This window comes from Pelobates fuscus, chromosome 5 (assembly GCF_036172605.1).
Source record: "Pelobates fuscus isolate aPelFus1 chromosome 5, aPelFus1.pri, whole genome shotgun sequence".
NCBI lineage: Eukaryota > Metazoa > Chordata > Amphibia > Anura > Pelobatidae > Pelobates > Pelobates fuscus.
The window spans coordinates 229,588,820-229,609,697 of NC_086321.1; the positions used below are offsets into that span (position 1 = coordinate 229,588,820).

Below are 20,878 nucleotides of genomic sequence, written 5' to 3' on the forward strand. Positions count from 1 at the left end.
GTGATTTGACACAATCTGACAGACTCAATAATTCATAAACGCACACATTTTCCCCCAACACTCACAATTATAAATATATATATTAAATCCACACAGCCTCCCTACTTTTGGGAGAGCTGGGTGGGTTTTCACCTGGGGTCCAGTTGGTGTGCTGGGCAGGAAGTCGGGCTAAGCTGGCCATGAGGGAGCTGTGATCTCCCTGCTCAGCTTTCTTGCACGCTGCAGAGTGATGCCGGGAGCCAGAGTGATGCCGGGAGCCAGAGTGATGTCGGGAGCCAGAGTGATGTCATATGCTGGCTTCTGGCATCACTGCTGGTCGCATGTGGGAGCAGAGCAGGAGAGCTCAGGGGAAAGTGCTCCCTCGTCGCCCAGGAAACAACTGGCCTCGGGGGCCCAAAGGTGGCCAGCCGGCCAGCTCTTGGGCCCCCATAAAATGAGCCAAACAAGGCATTAGCCTGGTCAGCTGGGGGTGGTGTTTTTTGCCGCCCCCTGTAAAGTGTGGCCCAAGGCAAATGCCTTGTTTGCCTCGCGGTAGATACAGCCCTGACTATAGTCATTGCTACTGCCCAGGAGGAGTGGGAGATTGAGCTCAGGGATTCATTTTTTAGGTATGTATTTGCTTTTGTATTAAACAGCCATGTTGTAGTGCTGCCGCCCACCCCACGTGCTCCCTATTCAGGGTTAATACGTGTGTAGGGGTTTAGAAGTAAACACCTCTCTCATTCTAGATTTTGCCTTTCCACTTAAAGAAGCAATGACTCACCTAAGAGGTTTTGCCTTGACATGGCACAGAAGTAGTGGAGGTTTGAGTACAGGGCTTAATATTGTAGGTTCAGATTTCTTTTTTGTTCCAGTAGTACAAGATTTCATATGATCTCAGTTCTGTCTGTGCATTATAGTTGAGGTCAGTAAGTGGAACCTAATACTGGCTGAAGGACTTTCTAGTCAGAGGACTTTCTAACTAAGCTTGGAATTCCCAACAGCGTATGGATTTAAAATAATTAGCTTCTGTTACAAAGCAGTATTACGTATATTTCTGCTAAATAGTACATTTTTAAAGGTTATAAAAAAATATATATATTTATTTTTTTTTTTTTACCTTCTCTCAATATTTTTGGCTATTGTATAAGGCAATAAACTCTTTGTGGCGTGTCCACAAGGTGACCAGATTTGTCCATTAACACTCAAGCTTGTGGAAATTGCACACTCAACCGTTTCACTTAAACTAATGTAATACAAATCTGTATTCCTAACACTATAGTGTCTCTGTCCCTAAAATAATAGGTGCCCCTCCATCTTTGATGGAAAAAGTAAAAAGCACTTTTTTTGTTTAACTTCTTCCAGCACCGCATTTAAATTTTCCTATTTGAAAGAATTGAATCAATGCTCTCTCATGGGGAATATTTTAAGATGACATGCAAAGCGTGAGGACATCCAAAGTTATTTCACCGAGTAAAACCTTTAGTGATCTGGAAACATCTAGTGGCTGTCTGGAAGACAGAAACTGCATTGTTTTACATTGCAGGGTCAAATAGACAGGGGCACTGCACCCAGACCACTTCAATGAGATGACATGGCCTGGGTGCCTATAGTGTCCTCTTGAGAATGTTTAACCATTTGTTAGAGTGGTAACCAAGAATTAAGGTGACCGTTGTTAACCAAATTCCTTCAGTGGACATATAACATCTGGGTCGAATAAAACCATCAGGAATACTACAGCAGCAAACAGAAAATACTTTTATTGACAAACTGTAAATGAAACACATTAACTACTCCAGGCCCAAGTAAGGCCTTCAGTATAGATAAAACCAGCGAGGAACCAAATATTTAATGATGTCCCTCTGTGAAGTACTCAATAGGGTAATCCACATCATTTCATTAAAGTCTGTGCACGCTATATGCCACAAGTGCATTTTATTTTACACCTTAACACAAGGTGCTGATCTCTGCTTTTGTGCAACCCCATTTACAGCAAATGCCTGCAACACCAACAGAAGACTCCCTCCTTCTCCTGCTAGGGAACTTCATCCATGGGAATCCATCGGATTCTAAAGCAACGTTGAGTTTTCCTCCACTTGGAGCTTTTCGGGTGCTCTCTTCCACCTGCTGTACATAGTCACTGAAGTCATCAGACAACGGGAAATAGTCTTTGTAATCATCAACTATCTCAAATGAGTCCTTCGGTGGCTGTTGCCTGAAAGGAAACTCGGTCTTCTGAAGCTGCTGCACATGTGATCCCAAAAGTGAATGCAGTTTGAGTTCGTTTAGTTCTTTGTTATTGAAATCCTGCATGATTCTGTCTGGTAATAAAACACAAATTGAATAAGCCATACTACACACATACACACACAGGGCCCTGAAATCCACAGTCTACAAAGAAAATAGTCTTTATAATATTTACATAAACTCTTAGTTTGCCATATCAAAGTAGTAGGATTTTAAAATATTGTATATTTTTATATAATGTATAAGCCCATTTCGTTGGCACCTGTTCACAAAGACTGGGGGAAAAAAATCATTTCACTGAATAAGTTAAAATCATATTCAATATAACCATTACATTTCATTTTAAAGGATCACTATAGGGTCAGGGACACAAACATGTATTCCTGACCCTACAGTGTTAAAACCACCATCTAGCCTCCCTGGCCCCTTCTTGCCTTCCTAAATATAGTAAAATCTTACTTGTATTCAATTCTGCAGCTTTTGCCTCTGAGCCAATCACAATGCTTCCCCACAGGATTTGCTGAAACTGTTAAGGAGGCAGATCGGGGCAGAGTCAAACACAGCCCTGGCCAATCGGCATCTCCTCATAGAGATGCACTGAATCAATGCATCGCTATGAGAAACGTTCGGTGTCTTCATGCAGAGGATGAAGACAGTGAAAAGTTTGTTCTCATTTGTAAGTATGGTTTTCATGGGCAATGTGATGCTTGCACCTACTTCCTGGTATACTGGCTCTTATTAGGTCATCACGCTCTTCTGTGATGATGCGGGGGGGGGGGTGTTAAGCTATACTCGGCAGATGCGTCCCCTTGGCACAGACTTTAATAGCTCTCATGTTCCATTTACTATGAGGGCCTTTGAAGGAATAGTATCCTGAGCACGCAGCCCCTGATGACCTGCACCCAGGAACAGCAACACGACGATTGTGGCGAATGGATGCCTGAACCAAATGAAGTCAGAGGAAGCCTTTAACAGATTTGATGCAGGGGATGGAGCCTCTGACATGGGGAGGGAGGGGGGTTAAGACACAAGGTAGGATTGGGGGAAGGAGAGACACCAGAAATAGAACAGAGGTTTCTCTATGATAAGCTTCTGATTGGACAATTCTCTGTGAAAAAGGGGAAGCTTCTGATTGGACAATTCCTGTGAAAAAGGGGAGGGGTTATAAAGGCTGCAGTCAAAGGAACTGCAGCTTTTGCAAGCTGTTTTAGACTATACATGCATTTATTCATTGGGGGTATATCTACTAAACTGTGGGGGGGATTTTTTGTTTTTCCAAGTGTGGTGTGGAGTGTTCCTTTTAAGTGTTGTTTTCTAGGACTGGGGCAGGACACTATTTTTTTTTTTTTCTCTCTCCAGGGTTTGGAATTTTGTGTATATGAGTTTTTTTTGTTTTGTTTTTTGTTTTGTTTTTTTCACTGTACAAAGAGTACTATATATTACGATTTACTAAAAATGTATGGGTAGTATCACAAATATATTATCTCATAATAAAATGTATTCTGAGCATTTCAATATTGAGTGCGGTATCTATTTTTATATATTAAGTTCATATTTAGAGGTTTTGCCAGAGGAAAGGAACCTCGATACCAGCACCTTATCACAGTTGTTGAGTTCCAATGTATATTTATTTTTTTGGTATACTTTAATTTTATGGTTGCTATCTTGTTGTTTTTTTTTCAAGAGCAAAATAAAGGAATAATTTGGTAAATGCAATATTGTGAGGTATGAAAGTGGGGCAGTAAAGGGGTGAGACTTGAGATGGCATGTCAGTGATGTACTGGTGATACGATAGTGGTGGGTTTTGCTGAAAAGAGCAGGTGTTTGTCTGTCTGGCATGTCTGTGTGCTAGGATGACCAGCCTCCCTCTGTGTTGCCCATGTGAGGAGCACTGTTGAAGCCCTCTGTATGGGTAGAAGGTGGCGCATCCCAAAACTGAGGCTGTCCCACTAACCCCTTAAGGACCAAACTTCTGGAATAAAGGGGAGTCATGACATGTGATAAATGTCATGTGTCCTTAAGGGGGTTAAACCTGGGGCATTGTTCTGAGGGGCTGACTTGTTGCTCAAATTAGTTTTTGACTAATGGCTAGTATTGACTGTGTACCATTTAAAGACAATCCTCAGGTGCCAGATCCTGTCTTGGAAAACAACAACAACAACAGTAATGCAAGGCTGCACCAAAATGTATCAATGTGGACTACAGAAAAACAAACAAAAAAAAAAAACTTATAAATAAGACATATATAAAAATGCAAAATACCGACATTAATCGGGAATTCACCAAATTCTTCACCCAGATCTATAACCACTTCCCAGCACTCACACGCGATAATAACACATACATGGCGCAAATTAACGACTTCTTACAGAGTGCCAAACTACCGTACCTATCGGCAGAAGCCACAGCCCATTTAGGGGAACCTATCGAAATAGCCGAAATCAGCAGGGCCATAGCGGACCTCAAAGGGGGTAAAGCCCCAGGCCCGGATGGCTTTGATGGTTCCTATTATAAAACTTTCCAGGAGCAACTCATACCCCATATGGCCGCAATGTACAAAGATTGGACTGAGGGGGACGCACCTGACGCAGACCTGACTACGGCAGACATAGCCCTCATCCCCAAACCCGACAGAGACAACACCAATGTAGCAAATTACCGCCCCATATCCCTGATTAACTTTGACTTAAAAGTGTATGCATAAATCCTGGCCATCAGACTCAACTCAGTACTAGCTGGACTCGTGCACGCGGATCAGGTGGGATTTGTCCCGACCAAGCAACTCTACGAAAACACAAGGCGGGCGGTAGACCTGATCTGGTGGGCAAACAAGACCCGAAGGCCTTCTCTGGTCCTTTCCCTGGACGCAGAGAAGGCTTTCGACAGAATCCAATGGCCTTACATGTCCTGGAAAAGCTACAGCTGCCCCCTAGGTTTGTACAGGCCACCCGAGCGCTCTACTCGGCCCCCAGAGCCCAAATCTCACTCCCCGGTACAGCCCCTCGTCCCTTTGACATTAAAAACGGTACTCGTCAGGGTTGCCCCCCTCTCCCCCCTCTTGTTCATACTTGCACTCGAACCCTTACTGCATATGATCAGAACAGAGAGGGGAATTGAGGGCATTAAAATCGCGGCTGAGGAATTTAAAATTTCGGCCTATGCGGACGACGTGTTGCTCACCATTACAGATCCCACACAATCGGTCCCACATCTTCTCCGCATCCTAAGTGCATACCAATTAGTGTCTGGCTTCAAAATAAACATGGAAAAGTCGGTGGGTATGCCCCTGGACCTCTCTGAAGATGAGATCCAGTGGCTGCGCCATACGACCGACCTAAAATCAGAACACAAGCCATCAAATACCTAGGAGTCAAACTCACGCCAAACTACTCGGACTTATATGCCGAAAACCACCAAAAGTTGCTAACCACCCTACGACAGGACCTAGATAGGTGGCACGACAAGCCCATTTCGTGGTTGGGTAGGCTGCACACTATCAAAATGAATCTCATGCCGAGACTGTTGTTCCTTTTCCAGGCGTTGCCGGTAGCAGTATCAAAAAACAATTTACAACCGCTCCAAACAGCAGTAGACAACTTCATATGGGCTGGGAAAAGACACCGAGTAGCAAGACACACAATGTACACACCCAAGAGCAAAGGAGGTTTGGGCCTGCCCGGCCATCCTAAACTCCATTAGAGTCTGAAATGCTACGGCTCATAAATACGCACTTACTTACCCCACGTCACCCCTGACCCCATACCTCCGAAATAAAGCGTTCCCCCCGGGAATGTCCCCAAGGGACTTCTGGGGTCTAGAGGACACGGGAATTCAACGATACTGCCATCTATTCCAGGCTAATGTGTTCCGCACATTCGAAAACCTGAAAACCCTGGCACCGCTAGTCACAAAAGATTACTTTAGATATATGCAGCTTAGGGACTTTGCCAAAACACCTGCTGTGGCACAGGCGGCTAGACTCAAGCCCACATTTTTTGAAACACTCTGCATGTCCGATGAATCACGTACCGGCCTTATCACACGTCTTTATGTCCAGCTAAGCGCACCCACAAAGGACACTCAAACACCTTCCTACGTCCTGCAGTGGGAAGCAGACCTCCAACAGACTCTAGAGGGCGGGGAGTGGCAGGACATCTGGGAGGCTGCAGCCAAATCCTCCATCTGTGTGGTACACCAGGAACAGTGTTACAAGACACTCATGAGATGGTACACGACCCCTGTGCAACTGCACAGAATGGGCAAGACCCCCACAGACACATGCTGGAGAGGATGCGGGGAAAAGGGGACCTACCTGCACATGTGGTGGACATGCCCGAGACTTACCCGGTATTGGGACGATGTGGCCACACTCCTGACAACGATACTTAAAAAAACAATAAGACCAGATCCCTGGATATTTCTAATAGCCAAACCATTAGACACCTTACCCAACAAAGAACAGAAGCTCCTAAACAAAATAACTCTTGCAGCCAGGAGGGCCCTAGCACTGGCGTGGCTTCAAGCAGACACCCCACACATGGACAAGGTAATACGAAACATCAAAGAAGCCTGTCTCATGGACAAGCTGACAGCTCAGGTACGAGACACATACCCACACTTCCTCAAAGTATGGGAACCCCCCCCCCCCCCCCGGCAGCAGAGTCCACTCCATCTGCTCGAGAATATACTCCTACCTCTTGCAGTGAGCCCCCTGTGGCAAGAATCCAGCGCGCAGACCCACATACCCAACAGCGTGTGGAGTATGGGTGCTAAACATCCTAGTAAATTGAAAAGCCAGGGAAGGTCTCTTTCCGCCCTTCTCCCCCCCCCCCCCCCCTTTTTTTTTTCTTTCTTTCTTCTCCTACCCAGCTACTCCTTCAAACCTATTTTCTTTACTAAATAATGATCAACAAACATGTAATGAGCATACGTATAATACGATTTGAACTACTAAATGATGAAAATGTCAGATGATGAGAGTGCTGGTCGGCACCCACACAAACCGACCGAGAAGACACCCACACTAAAGTCTGCATTGGCTTCTGCGTAAGCAATGAAACTATGACCTATAATAACAAAAATGTATACGCAATGGACGGTTTCTGCGCAAACCGGTCAAACTGTACAAGACGTGTTCTCGCATTTTCTGACAAACCTTAAATAAAGAATTAAAAAAAAAAAAAAAATGCAAAATAAAATATTTGGTATTATATAGAAAATAGTCCAAAAAGATTTAGAAGTTGCACTGTGGCAATAGATGTATTTTAACCCCTTAAGGACCAAACTTCTGGAATAAAAGGGAATCCTGACATGTCACACATGTCATGTGTCCTTAAGGGCTTAAGGTGCTTTTGGTGATGGGGTCTCTTCTCTGTTTATAGTAGTTCAGTTGGTCTCGTGATATGGAAGAGACCAATCGTATAGATTGTAAGGGTCAATATATGTGAGATAAAGATATAAATATTCCACTCACATTTAAATGAGCTATAGCCAGCTCAGGTATAAAAGGCGTATAGCGGAACAATCCCCGCTTATGCCTTTTTACTATCTCTAGCCTTAAGTGCCCCTTTTAAAATAATCATTTAAAAAAAAAAAAGATATTTTCTCGCATTTTCATTAACTCTACAAAAAAAAAGGCTATTGTTGGTACTGCCAATATGTGCTTTAACCAGTCCTTTTAAAAAATTGTAGTTTATCTTGTAAATGTACAACTTAAACATAGCATATACAGTTGTCCTCAAAAGTTTGCATAGCCTGGCAGAAATTGTGACATTTTGGCATTGATTTTGAAAAGACGACTGATCGTGCAAATACTTTTATTGAAGTATAGTGATCATATGAAGCAACTTATTATTACATAGTTGTTTGGCTTCTTATTTTAAATCCTAATGAAATCGCCCAAATGGCCCTGATCAAAAGTTTACATGCCCTTAAATGCTTGGCCTTGTTACAGACACAAGGTGACACACATGGGTTAAAATGGCAATTAAAGGATAATTTCCCATCCCTGTGGCTTTTTAAATTGCAATTCGTGTCTGTGTATAAATAGTCAATGAGAATTGTTTAGAAGAATTGTTTGGCATACAAAGAAAACCCATAGGTAACGTCAGGCTGCTTTGGAAAAATATGGTGTGGTGGTTTCAAGGAGCACAATACAATGATACTTGAATAAAAATGAGCTGCATGGTCACGATGCCAGAAAGAAGCCTTTACTGTGCCAATGCCACAAAAAAGCCCAGTTAGAACATGCCCGACAACAAAATGGCATGCCTCACAGCTTCTGGCACACAGTAATTTGGAGTGACGAGACCAAAATAGAGCTTTATGGTCACAACAATAAGCGCCATGTTTGAAGAGGGGTCAACAAGGCCTATTGTGAAAAGAATTCCATCCCCAGTGAGAAGCAGTGTGACTCACTGATGGGTTTTTTTGGGGGAGGGAGAGGGAGAGGGTTCTAAAGGCACCTGGAATCTTGTAAAAATTGATGGCAAGATGAATGCAGCATATTATCAGAAATTACTAGTAGACAATTTGCATACTTCTGAACAAAGGCTGCGCATGGGATGCTCTTGGACTTTCCAGCATGACAATGGCCCTAAGCACAAGGCCAAGTTGACCCTCCAGTGGTTACAACAGAAAAAGGTGAAGGTTCTGGAGTGGCCATCACAGTCTCCTGACCTTAATATCATCGAGCCACTCTGGGGAGATCTCTTTGGTTCGTGCAAGACAACCAAAGAATTTGCATGACCTGGAGGCATTTTGCTAAGACGAATGGGCAGCTATACCACCTGCAAGAATTAGGGGCCTCATAGACTGCACATTGTCATTGATGCTAAGGGTATGCAGACTTTTAAAGAGAGGTGCTATTTCATTTTTTTTCTTTGTTTCCATGTTTTGTTTTGTTTTATGGTTATTATTATGTTATAACCTACAGTTGAATATGAATCCCATAAGAAATTAAAGAAATATGTTTTGCCTGCTCACCCATGTTTTCTTTACAAATGGTACATATATTGCCAATTTTCCAAGGGTATGCAAACTTTTGAGCACAACTATAAGGTCCAGTCCTCGCTCATGCAATGTATTAGTTGTGAATGTACTTGCAAGATTTGCCATGTTTTCCTGGACTTATTACATTTTAATGTCTTTGGGCAGAAATGAAAAGTGATACCTTGTAATTAAAACAATACACATTCTCAACCCAGTCCTCAAGGACCTACTACCAGTCCAGGATTTAGGGATTACCCAGTTGTGTCTAAAGTGTTTGTCCCCTCCTAAAAACACATTTGACACAGCAGGGTAATCCCTAAATCCTGGACAGTTCGGGGGTCCTTGAGGACTGGGTTGAGAACCCCTGCCTTAAAGGGACACTATAGTCACCAGAACATGTAACAGCTTAATGTAGTTGTTCTGGTGAGTATAATCAATGCCTTCGGGCATTTTCATGCAAACAGTTTACAATGTAAAGTACCACTCCTCTGATGGCCACTGGAGATGCTTCTTGACTCTCTGCTGCACAGTATGCAGCCCTGCCGTGCAGCTTCTCCACGCTCTGCATGGGGACGCTGAATTTTCCTCATAGAGATGCATTGACTTAAATCGCTAGAAATCAGCAATTGTGGTGGATGTCATCAAGGAGGCAGATTAGGGCCAGCGCCGGCGGAACTGCAAGGCGATGGAAATAAGATGAGTTTTCACCTTTTCTGAGGGGGGAGGGAAGCAACCTAAATGGTAGGTTTAACAATATAGGGTCAGAAACACATGTTTGTGTTCCTAACCCTATAGTGTTCTTTTAAGAGCGGAGTCCAAGAGTGTTTCCCGAGATTGCGAACCCAAGGTTGCACCCTGCAGTGGATGGAGCTAGGAGGAGACGGCCGCTCTCCTCGCCCCTACAACGGTCCAGAGCCAATGACTGCCTAAGCTGAGATATGCTAACCTCAAGGCATTCTAGTGGACTCCTTCCCGTACATTCTTTTAGTTAGCGCACTGGCTTACCTGCCAGACACTGCACTGCAGTACCACCCCCCTGCTATGATAGCCTCAGGGAATGTACTGCCAAAGGGCTAGGGTAAATCAGATAACAATTAACATTTGCGTAATTAAGCAAGATGTAATGGCTATATAGACCGGGTGGATATGACAACCCCTTTATTGTAGCTAGACAATATTTCAATCCCCTCCGTATAAGCTTAAACTTGCAATACCTAGAACAAAAGATATCTTGAATTCCCATGAAGGTTGGCTCACTCCCAGTTATAGGGCTCACTAACAATTAATGCCTTGTTAACCAGAGCTCAACATTTTAGCATCTTGTTTTTCTTTCATGTATCATTGTCTGTTCTAGTTATAATCTATACCAGGGAATAGGTCTTGTCTATCTGTCAGATATCTCCTTACGTTAATACTATAGGCACTGTGTTTGATGGACTGCTTGGCACCCCGACTGGGTACCTCTTTCAATCGCTGCTTCCTAGTATTCCCTGAGTACCAGAAGCACTGCACCTGACACCATAACCACCCTAAACCCCACAAACCACTGCAGCTTGGTTGGGGTCTCTCTGTCCTTCACCCACCCTGAACCCAAGACCAGGATCCAGCTTCCAGTGGGTAGGCCTCTCCTAGTCCAGAGAGCAAAGCAGGTCGCTCTTACAAGAGCAATCGTTGTGATCCAAGGGAGTATAGCAATCGCCCAAACATGAGCCTAGACTTCATGAAGGGTAAAACAAATCTGTTTAATGGCAGCCACAACTGGCCTTATATGAAGGTCCCCATGCAAGGGCCACTCCCCCCTGGACCTGAGAGTAGACTACAGTAAAAACATACACACAATTACATTGGCTCTCAGGTCCAGGACACTCACATACTCCCATAAGTCTGCAGCTGCTTACTTTGTCCCAGTTTCCTTTAGACCTGCCCACATCATCAGAAGTGGTAGCCTGATCTAATCACAATGCTTTCCAATAAATTTGGCTGAGACTGACAAAGAGGCAGATCAGGGGCAGAGCCAGCACAATTCAAACACAGCCCTGGCCAATCAGCATCTCCTCATAGAGATGAATTGAATCAATGAATCGGTATGAGGAAAGTTCAGTGTCTGCATGCAGAGGGAGGAGATACTGAATGTTTGGATGCATTTTAGGCAGCCATGACCCAGGAAGGATGTCTAACAGCCATCTAAGGAGCGCCCAGTGAAGTTATCCCTAGGCTGTAATGTAAACACTGCATTTTCTCTGAAAAGACAGTGTTTACAGCAAAAAACATGAAGGGAATGATTCTACTCACCAGAACAAATTCAATAAGCTGTAGTTGTTCTGGTGACTATAGTGTTTCTTTAATTATCTCCAGGCACAAAAAACACACATATTTACAAAACCCCCAAAATACCTTAAAACCCGCCAAATCCCTACAAAAGTTACATCCCGTGATCTGGGTGACCAACATATCCAAAAATCACCCAGATCAGTTCAGGAATTTCCTGGAAGTCATAATTTCACCGACCGCCCGCATGGTCCAATGCCCAAAACGGTTCCAGAGAATCAAGGCTTGCGGTCGGTATAGTTTGGTAGTTTTAAAAAATGAACAAAGTGCCGAACAAAGTCAATAGTCTTACCCTGGAGCTTTCTCCCCTTGTTCATGGGAACGTTTCAAGTGAACAGCGCCTTTATAAGTGTTGTAGAACCGAACGAAGGCGATGCTGGAAGTCCAGCGGTGTTCGGGAGTTTCTGTATCCGTTTTCAGTTCCATGAGATTCATGCCCAAACACCACTGCCTGCATTTGCGGGAACAAGATGGCTGCCACCTCGTGGTTGTCCATTGGAATTGCGGCCACCCAGGCGAACACTTAGAACACTGCGGTGGAAATTGCTACAAAGTAGCAATTAGGCTTAACAAGCTCTAGTGTGGTCTCCAGTTCATGCGGCTGTTTGGTTTCCGAACCAAATATAAAATCCCACAAACCAAGTCTGTTTACATAGTTTTTTTAAAGGGACCATAGTCTTTTGGTTAGAGGCTGGCCAGTAGGCCCCTCCAAGTACACGTGACGAGGCTCAGTTCGTCACACTGTGTAATGTGTTTCTTTCGTTTAAAAAAAAAAAAAAAAGTGTAGTGCTATTGACAAGTACAGAATATTCTCTTACAACAATCTGAAATGTTATCTCAGAACATGTCTGTCTACTTGTGAAAATGGCAATGCACTACTAAAAATAAAGAAAAAAAAAAAAAAACAGAGAGTCAAATATAAGGCTTGCATTTCAAACTTTCCAAAACACCATATAAACCTGTTCATGGGGGCTACTGTTATACTCGGGAGACTTCACTGAACACATATATTAGTGTTTCAAAACAGTAAAACTTATAACAGCAATGATATCGTCCATGAAAGTAACGTTTGTGTGTGAAAAATGCAAAAAACTTCACTTTCACTGACAATATCATCGTTGCAATACAATTTACTGTTTTGAAACACTAATATTTGTGTTCAGTGAAGTCTCCTGAGTAAAACCGTACCCCCCATGTACAGGTTTTATGGTGTCTTGGAAAGTTACAGGGTTAAATATAGTGCTCACAAAATAAATTCTCTGGACTTTCTGCCTGGGTCGTCAGGCACGTCCCTCACATTTTAATTAATAAAATTGCATAAATATGCACATAGAATTGAAAAAAAAAAATATATATATATATATATATATATATATATATATATATATATATATATATATATATAAATAAAACTCAGACAGGAGCACTCGCTTGGAATTTCCAACAATGTATTATAAAGTGTTGATGAACACTTTATAATACATTGTTGGAAATTCCAAGTGAGTTTGTTTATCTATTGGCCTGGAGGCACCCGGGTAATATTGTTTGATTTACTTATTTTGGGTTGAGTGCCAGAGTATGGACTCTTATATATTTCAATTCTACGTGTAAACTTATGTAATCATTTATGTAATTATATATGTATATTTTTAATTATTTGTATTTATTTATATAGATTGTCATTGTAAGTTTATTTTATCACTACACACATATATATATATATATATTATCAAAATACAGTTAAAATTAAATTACATGTATATGTAATTTTTTTTTAATGATTATTATTGTAATTATACGTGTGTGTGTGTGTGTGTGTGTGTGTGTGTATATATATATTATTATTATTATTATTTTATTATTTATATAGCGCCAACAAATTCCGTAGCGCTGTACAATGGGATATATATATATAATACTAAAATAAGTAATTATATTGACATTAAATTCCACTAAGTATTAAGTTGCATATATTAAATATATAATTATTTTTATGTGTACTAATTTTAAAAAAAAAATTTTTTTACTTTTCCCACCATCAGGGGGACTGCCTGACAGCCCAGACAGGTCCCCCTGGTGGCAGATCCACAAGCATCTATCGCAGCCATGTGATCGCTCTTTGAGAGCGCTCACATGGCCCCCGAGGTGCTGATTTTCAGTGGGAGGGCTACCTGGGCTGACAGGCAGTCTTCCTGAAACAGAGCACCGGGAAGGTAAGTATGCGGCTGCAACAGCTTTAAAGCCAATTAAATGCGGGATGGCATAGAACACCATAACGGCATTAAGAGGTTAAATATGCTGAGTAATTACAAAATTACAGGTGTGATAAGGTGAAAAGGTATGCATGTGCAGAATACAAATATCGGGTGTTTACAGTAGTGGGACATATATGGTCTGTGAATTTCCCCAGTATAAAACCATGTGTAGAATAACAGAAAAATAACAATATTTTGACCAAAACTCGTGATAAAATGGTTAAATAAAAAAAACTTTAAAATGCTTTTAAAGGGACACTACACTGCCTAAATATAAAATAAATAACAATCACTGTTTTGTAGGCATATCCCAAACAGAAACGTGCATTAATTTTAATTTACATCTAAAAACAGCATGCAAAACCTGCAGATCTCTTGCCACCTCTTCTAACCCCGCCCAGACTTTCTGTGACTGTCCTATCATATTACCCAATGCAGCTCAATGAGAAGTCTTTGCAAGGAAGGTGCTCTCGGCAATTGCTGCCTCTTGAGTTTAGCTCTAGTGAGCAAAACAACCAGGCAATGGAAGGACCTGATGTCTGATTGGCAGTCAGGTGGGTGTAACAAGGTTCATTTGTAAAAATGACAATTTCTGTTGAAACCTGCTCTCTTCAAACATAAAGCACTGCAGTAAGCTAGAGGGTTTAGGTATAAGGAGTGCTCCTTTAAGTAGTCTGGGAATGTAGTTTCTATAAATATATACTTTTGTCTAGCAGTTTTGGATTCTGTTACTACTATACTTGGTGTAATCTCAGCATTGACACATTTTGCAAAGTTTTAGCTTTGCAACCATAATTCACTTCTTTCAATATTTGCTTTATAAATTCTAAGAATTATTTACAATCCTAGCCACATTGGGAATTTTAACCATCAGAACTAATTAGTAAATCTTTTTTAAACTACATTTCTTTAGTTGCAGTTGTATAAAACTGAGAAATATTTATTTTTCCTCATATTTTTATATTTATTAATATTTAATATTGTGTTATGTATAACTATATGGTATCAATAAAGAAAGCCCTGTTTCTGTTTTAACCCCTTAAGGACATATGACATGTGTGACATGTCATGATTCCCTTTTATTCCAGAAGTTTGGTCCTTAAGGGGTTAAACCTGCTCTATAATATGTATGGCTGCACTTAAACAGAAAGGGCATGCATGGGGAAAGTGACAAAAAGTCCTTGGTTGCAAATAGGCTGCACCTCAAGAGTCTTGGTTCTTATGGGGTTAAGTTTAAAAATGGACACTTTATACATATATGCACATTGTATGACAGTGCTCTTTATTTGCTTTTTGAAGTGCAGCACTGTGTTTTTATGGTTTATATTGGGTGATTTGTGTGGAACCTGCAACTTTAAAAATCTAATTGTGCCCTCTATATAGTTATTCAAACACTGTGTACTTTGCATTAGTTTATTGGTAAAGTATTAAATTGCTCCTAATCTCATACTCTACTCTGTTTAGGATAGCTACTGAAAAGGTGTAATGGCCATCTAAACTGCCCCAAATGAGAAACTGGTCAACTAAGGATTCGGAAACCGATCTTCATATCCCAAACCGGTTTCTTTAACTTCTAAAACATGAAATAATTGGAAAACCTATTAAAACCTATTAATTGCTGCGCCTGCACTAGTTCTAAAACATAAATTGGTAAGATTAGTTTTAAGTCCTAGACAGAGCTTAGGGTTATTAATTTAGGGATGTGGTGTGTGTGTGTGTGTGTGTGTGTATATATATAAAAATTAGTTTCAGGTTGAGGTTATTCTTTTCAAAATAATGTTTGTACAATTTTAGAAAAAAGAAATTAACAATGTACTACATATAATATAACACCATAACAATAAATAAAACCAATAAAAATAAAAAAAACGGGGGGGGGGCGGGGCGGGGCGGGGGGGATAATGAATAGGTTCATGTTTAGAGACTAGTGGATGGTCAAGGATACAGGTTTACGTTTTCTCCCTAAATCCATCACGTGTTTCCTAATAATGGCAGTGGTGCTGGTGGTCATATACCCAGCTGTCTGCCCTTTCTTTCACCAGCAATTACTTGGAAAATAATTCTACTCTACTGGTGCAGTGAGTGCTAAGTACATAACTAACAAGTATCATTAATCGACCATATACTGCTGCAATTATAGTAAGATATCTAAATATTTGTGTTGAAGGGTTCACTGGTATATTTGGCTGCATGTTACACAGAACTAGGTAAAAGCATTAACTAACACTTTCTTGTTTTACAACCAAGTCTAGTCACCAGGGAGACCCCCAGCTGTGGAAGGACTGCAGCTCCCATCACTGTGATCTCCCTTCTTTGCCCCTTTGTATGAGAGTCTTGCTCACCTGCTGCCCTGCTCCGGTAACCCGGGCTCTCCTCGTCTCCCACGGACAGCCTCTTCCACCGGGACCCCCCGCAGGTGAAGATCACCGCCCGGATAAACTCTCGGCCGCACAGCTTCACCCCGTACTCGCTTCCTCCAGACTGGCTCCTCTGTGCCCTCAGCTCCCGGGGCAGGTGCGCCACTAGCAGCAGTAGCGCAGCACACAGCACTGCCCGGTGCTCCATGTCTTCCGATACAGCAGGGAGGGGGGGGGGGGAGGAGGTGGGTAGTGAGGGTCCTGGCACCCGGTAGGTCTCTATCTCCCGGGCTCGAGCTGTGCCCCGAGTATGAGCTCAATGTCACGGACTCCCCGAAACCCTCTGTGTGCTCGGCACTGCCTCAGGTTAGGAGTGAGAGGGGAGCTGTCACCGCCTGTCAGGGTGCTCAGTGAGTCTGTCTCCCGCCTCATCCCAAGCTTTATAGCTCCTCATGGCTCCTGTGTGACTCACCCAGACGATACTGGGGTCCATGAACGCCCCCCTCCAGGCCCCCACCTTACCACCACCCTTTCACTTGCACGTCATTTATCCTGTACTGCTGGAGTATGAGCAGTCCCAACATAAAAACTAAGCTAACCCTTTAATAAATGTGAGCACAAAGTCTTATTTTGTTAAAAATAAAATAGAAATAGAAATGTTCTATATTCCCAATAAAATGTTTTATAAGCTGTCATAATACCGGTACACCCCTCTAAAGTTTAAACCTGTGCATGATCTGAGGTGGCACAGAAACTGAGCATTAGCAATAAAGCTAGCACCTGTGAGATGCTCTAAATTGTAACTCTCATCATTCGAAGTCAAGAGTAGCTCACAGCAAGTGGAGTGTTAAATGTATATGTATCAAGAGTAATCCTGGTGCAAAGTTCTGAAAGTGGAGCAGTCAGCAACATTCCATTGTTCTGTCACTGATCACTGCAGTTCTAGAATTTACACTTACTTTTTTCTTATACATAACTACCATTGTTTGCAGAATTCATGATACTGAAGTTAGCTTCTTAGTTGTCCAGCTTCTTATTCAGTTATAGAAGTTTACTTCTTATTCATTCTAGATTCTTATTCAAACATGACTTGTAGTGATGTCGCGAACACTAAATTTTCGGTTCGCGAACGGGAACTTCCGCAAACGTTCGCGAACCACCATTGACTTCAATGGGCAGGCGAAATTTAAAACCCACAGGGACTCTTTCTGGCCACAAAATTGATGGAAACGTTGTTTCAAGGGGACTAACACCTGGACTGTGGCATGCCGGAAGGGGACCCATGGAAAATTACACAGTTGATGCAGAGTCTGGTTTTAATCCATAAAGGGCATAAATCACCTAACATTCCTAAATCACAATGGATATGGATTGACACCTGACATATGACATATTGACACCTTGACATATGGATTGACACCTGTCCTCAGAGACCCTGATACACACTGACACAGAGCAGAATAGGGACTGTTCCCCCTACATAGGGTCACTTGGCAGATATGGATTGACACCTATCCTAAGGATCCCTGATACACACTGACACAGAGCAGAATAGAGACTGTTCCCCCTACATAGGGTCACTTGGCAGATATGGATTGACACCTATCCTAAGGATCCCTGATACACACTGACACAGAGCAGAATAGGGACTGTTCCCCCTACATAGGGTCACTTGCCAGATATGGATTGACACCTATCCTAAGGATAAAATGGGTATAGGATCAGCGCTGTGTGATCTAATGAGAGCTAAAAACAGATAAGAAGCTGCAACCTATAGGTATGAGGTTCCCTCTAATGTCCTCAAAAAGGAAATGGTAGAAACACAATAATAGGTCGCGCTATACAGAAGAATATAAATAAATATAATGTGCTCACATATGATGAAAAACGTTAAAATAGAATAAGAATATATATGTATAATAGTCCCAATACTTAATAGGCTTCTTATGGGTTCCGGTAAGCTTGTGGAGACTTGGGTATATAGTAATTTCAATGGGAAGCTTGATCCTCTGTTTTTTTCCAGGAATCTTGACTCCGTGATGAACATACAAATGAGAAAACAGAGAGACTCCAATAGTGCAGACTATGTGTAAATAGGTGAAAATTGGGTAAATACTAGGGAGGTAATTCACTCACCTATTTGAGAGCATAAACTGCCTCTAGTATGATTAGCATTCAGTGGCGTTTGCCCCCACTGGTGGCATATAGGTGTTGGTAATTCCTCCGTATAAAAGAAAAAAAAGAGCCAAATATAGTGCTCACTGTTTGTATGATAAAAATAAGTTTCAAATGTAGGATTAAAAGTACTCACATTTGGGGCGTGGCCAGCGACTAAACCGAGCGGACGTCTTCATGCAGAGCTCCGCTCGGAAAATAGACAAAAAACGGCAAAACCGCGAGAAAGCGACTACAAACCCAGCTGAAAAAGCTATCCCCCCCACGAAGAGAATATGGGGAAGAAGCACAAGAAGCCTCAGGGCCTGTCTACACCAAGACAACCCGACATACGGCAAGCTTTTACAGCCTCCCAGAGACACAATCAAAGAAAAAAGTGGCAAACCGCGCCCAAATAGTACAAGTGATAATAATAAAGATGTATACATACAAAGTGTTCTATAATAGTAGATGTATGGAACCTTCAATAGAAAATACAAAACAATAATAGTGCAGTATATCAGGCAAATAGGAGTAGTAAAAGCTTATAAAAGACTAACTCACACTTTGCAGAGCTACTCAGAGCTCTGCCGTATAGCGCCTAGATGGTACAATCCCCGTCTCAGGATATCAAGTGGTGATGCAGTGCACGGTCCAATCCTCCACAGTAGTATATGGAAAAGATAGAGATACGATCCAATAGTATAGTGTGTTTTGAAAACAATATTGGTAAGAAAAGGAAAAATATCCTACTTACAGATTTCAGAGCAAATATCTTGCTCTAGTGTGTATAGCATACGGTGGTATAATCCCCACCAACGGATATACATCAGGATATATCAGGATTCAGGAAAATCAGGAACAGCAAATAAAATAGTAAAAACTATAACTTTATTTGGATATAAAATATATAATAAAACAAATTGTTATTACTTAACGCGTTTCGCCCAGTCTAGGGCTTCTTCAGAAGTATTAAGTCCGAGTTTGAGTAAAATCCGCTTATAAAGGTGTTCCTGATTGATAGAATTAAGTCCTGGTGTGTTTTCGTTTCCTACTTCCGGGTCGCGCACGTCGCCCGGAAGTGACGTCATCATATCCTTCCGTGGCATGCTGGGACATGTAGTCTCCCTCTGTTTGTGTTGAACGCAACACGGAAGTGACGTAGCTCCTAGTGTCTTATGGGGCATATAGTTCATAATGTCCACTTTCACATGGGTATAATTACGTCACCCGGAAGTGACATATCGCCGTGCACAGTACTATGGGATTAGTAGTTCGGCAATTTGCTGAAATAGAATATAGTTTATACGGAGAGAAAAGAATAAACATAGTAAATAGATATTATAATAATATTACAAGTACCTATGGCATACATTTGAAAACACAAACAGAGGGAGACTACATGTCCCAGCATGCCACGGAAGGATATGATGACGTCACTTCCGGGCGACGTGCGCGACCCGGAAGTAGGAAACGAAAACACACCAGGACTTAATTCTATCAATCAGGAACACCTTTATAAGCGGATTTTACTCAAACTCGGACTTAATACTTCTGAAGAAGCCCTAGACTAGGCGAAACGCGTTAAGTAATAACAATTTGTTTTATTATATATTTTATATCCAAATAAAGTTATAGTTTTTACTATTTTATTTGCTGTTCCTGATTTTCCTGAATCCTGATATATCCTGATGTATATCCGTTGGTGGGGATTATACCACCGTATGCTGTACACACTAGAGCAAGATATTTGCTCTGAAATCTGTAAGTAGGATATTTTTCCTTTTCTTACCAATATTGTTTTCAAAACACACTATACTATTGGATCGTATCTCTATCTTTTCCATATACTACTGTGGAGGATTGGACCGTGCACTGCATCACCACTTGATATCCTGAGACGGGGATTGTACCGTCTAGGCGCTATACGGCAGAGCTCTGAGTAGCTCTGCAAAGTGTGAGTTAGTCTTTTATAAGCTTTTACTACTCCTATTTGCCTGATATACTGCACTATTATTGTTTTGTATTTTCTATTGAAGGTTCCATACATCTACTATTATAGAACACTTTGTATGTATACATCTTTATTATTATCACTTGTACTATTTGGGCGCGGTTTGCCACTTTTTTCTTTGATTGTTTCACTATTTTGAGTAGGCGCTGGGAATTCCTACTCGGTTCACTGCTGCCCACCTCTAGTTTATTTAGTGAGCGCCTATTCCCTTTGTTTTTTGTGTTCCCAGAGACACAAGATGGCGCCTGCGGCCTGCTGCACCTCAGAATCCTCAGTTGAGGAGGAGGATATACCCTCACCCCGATCGGGAGAGCGATCCGAAACGCCAGACTCCGGGGATGACGGGACCCCAGCCACAAAGGGAGATATCAGGAGGCTGCTGGTAGAAATGAGGCAAATATGGAGAGAAGATCTCCAAAAAGTTCAAACGGAAGTGGCAGATGTGTGCCGTGCGGTCCAAGGCCTGGAACTCCGAGAGGCTTCCAGAAACAGCAAAATCTGCGCTATGGCACAAGCTCAAAAGGATCTTACGACCCAGGTACAAGACCTAAAAC

General features: G+C 41.9%; 1 protein-coding gene across 1 annotated transcript; it reads right to left on the bottom strand.

Annotated features, from left to right (window-relative positions):
* Positions 1-1,723: 1,723 nt before the first annotated feature.
* Positions 1,724-16,552, bottom strand: LOC134611343 (relaxin-3-like). The gene is made up of 2 exons (XM_063455104.1): positions 16,142-16,552; positions 1,724-2,300 (listed from the first exon to the last, which is right to left on the bottom strand). The coding sequence occupies exons 1-2, from the start codon at positions 16,362-16,364 to the stop codon at positions 1,927-1,929; spliced, it is 597 nt and encodes a 198-aa protein (XP_063311174.1). The 5' UTR covers positions 16,365-16,552; the 3' UTR covers positions 1,724-1,926.
* Positions 16,553-20,878: the final 4,326 nt, after the last annotated feature.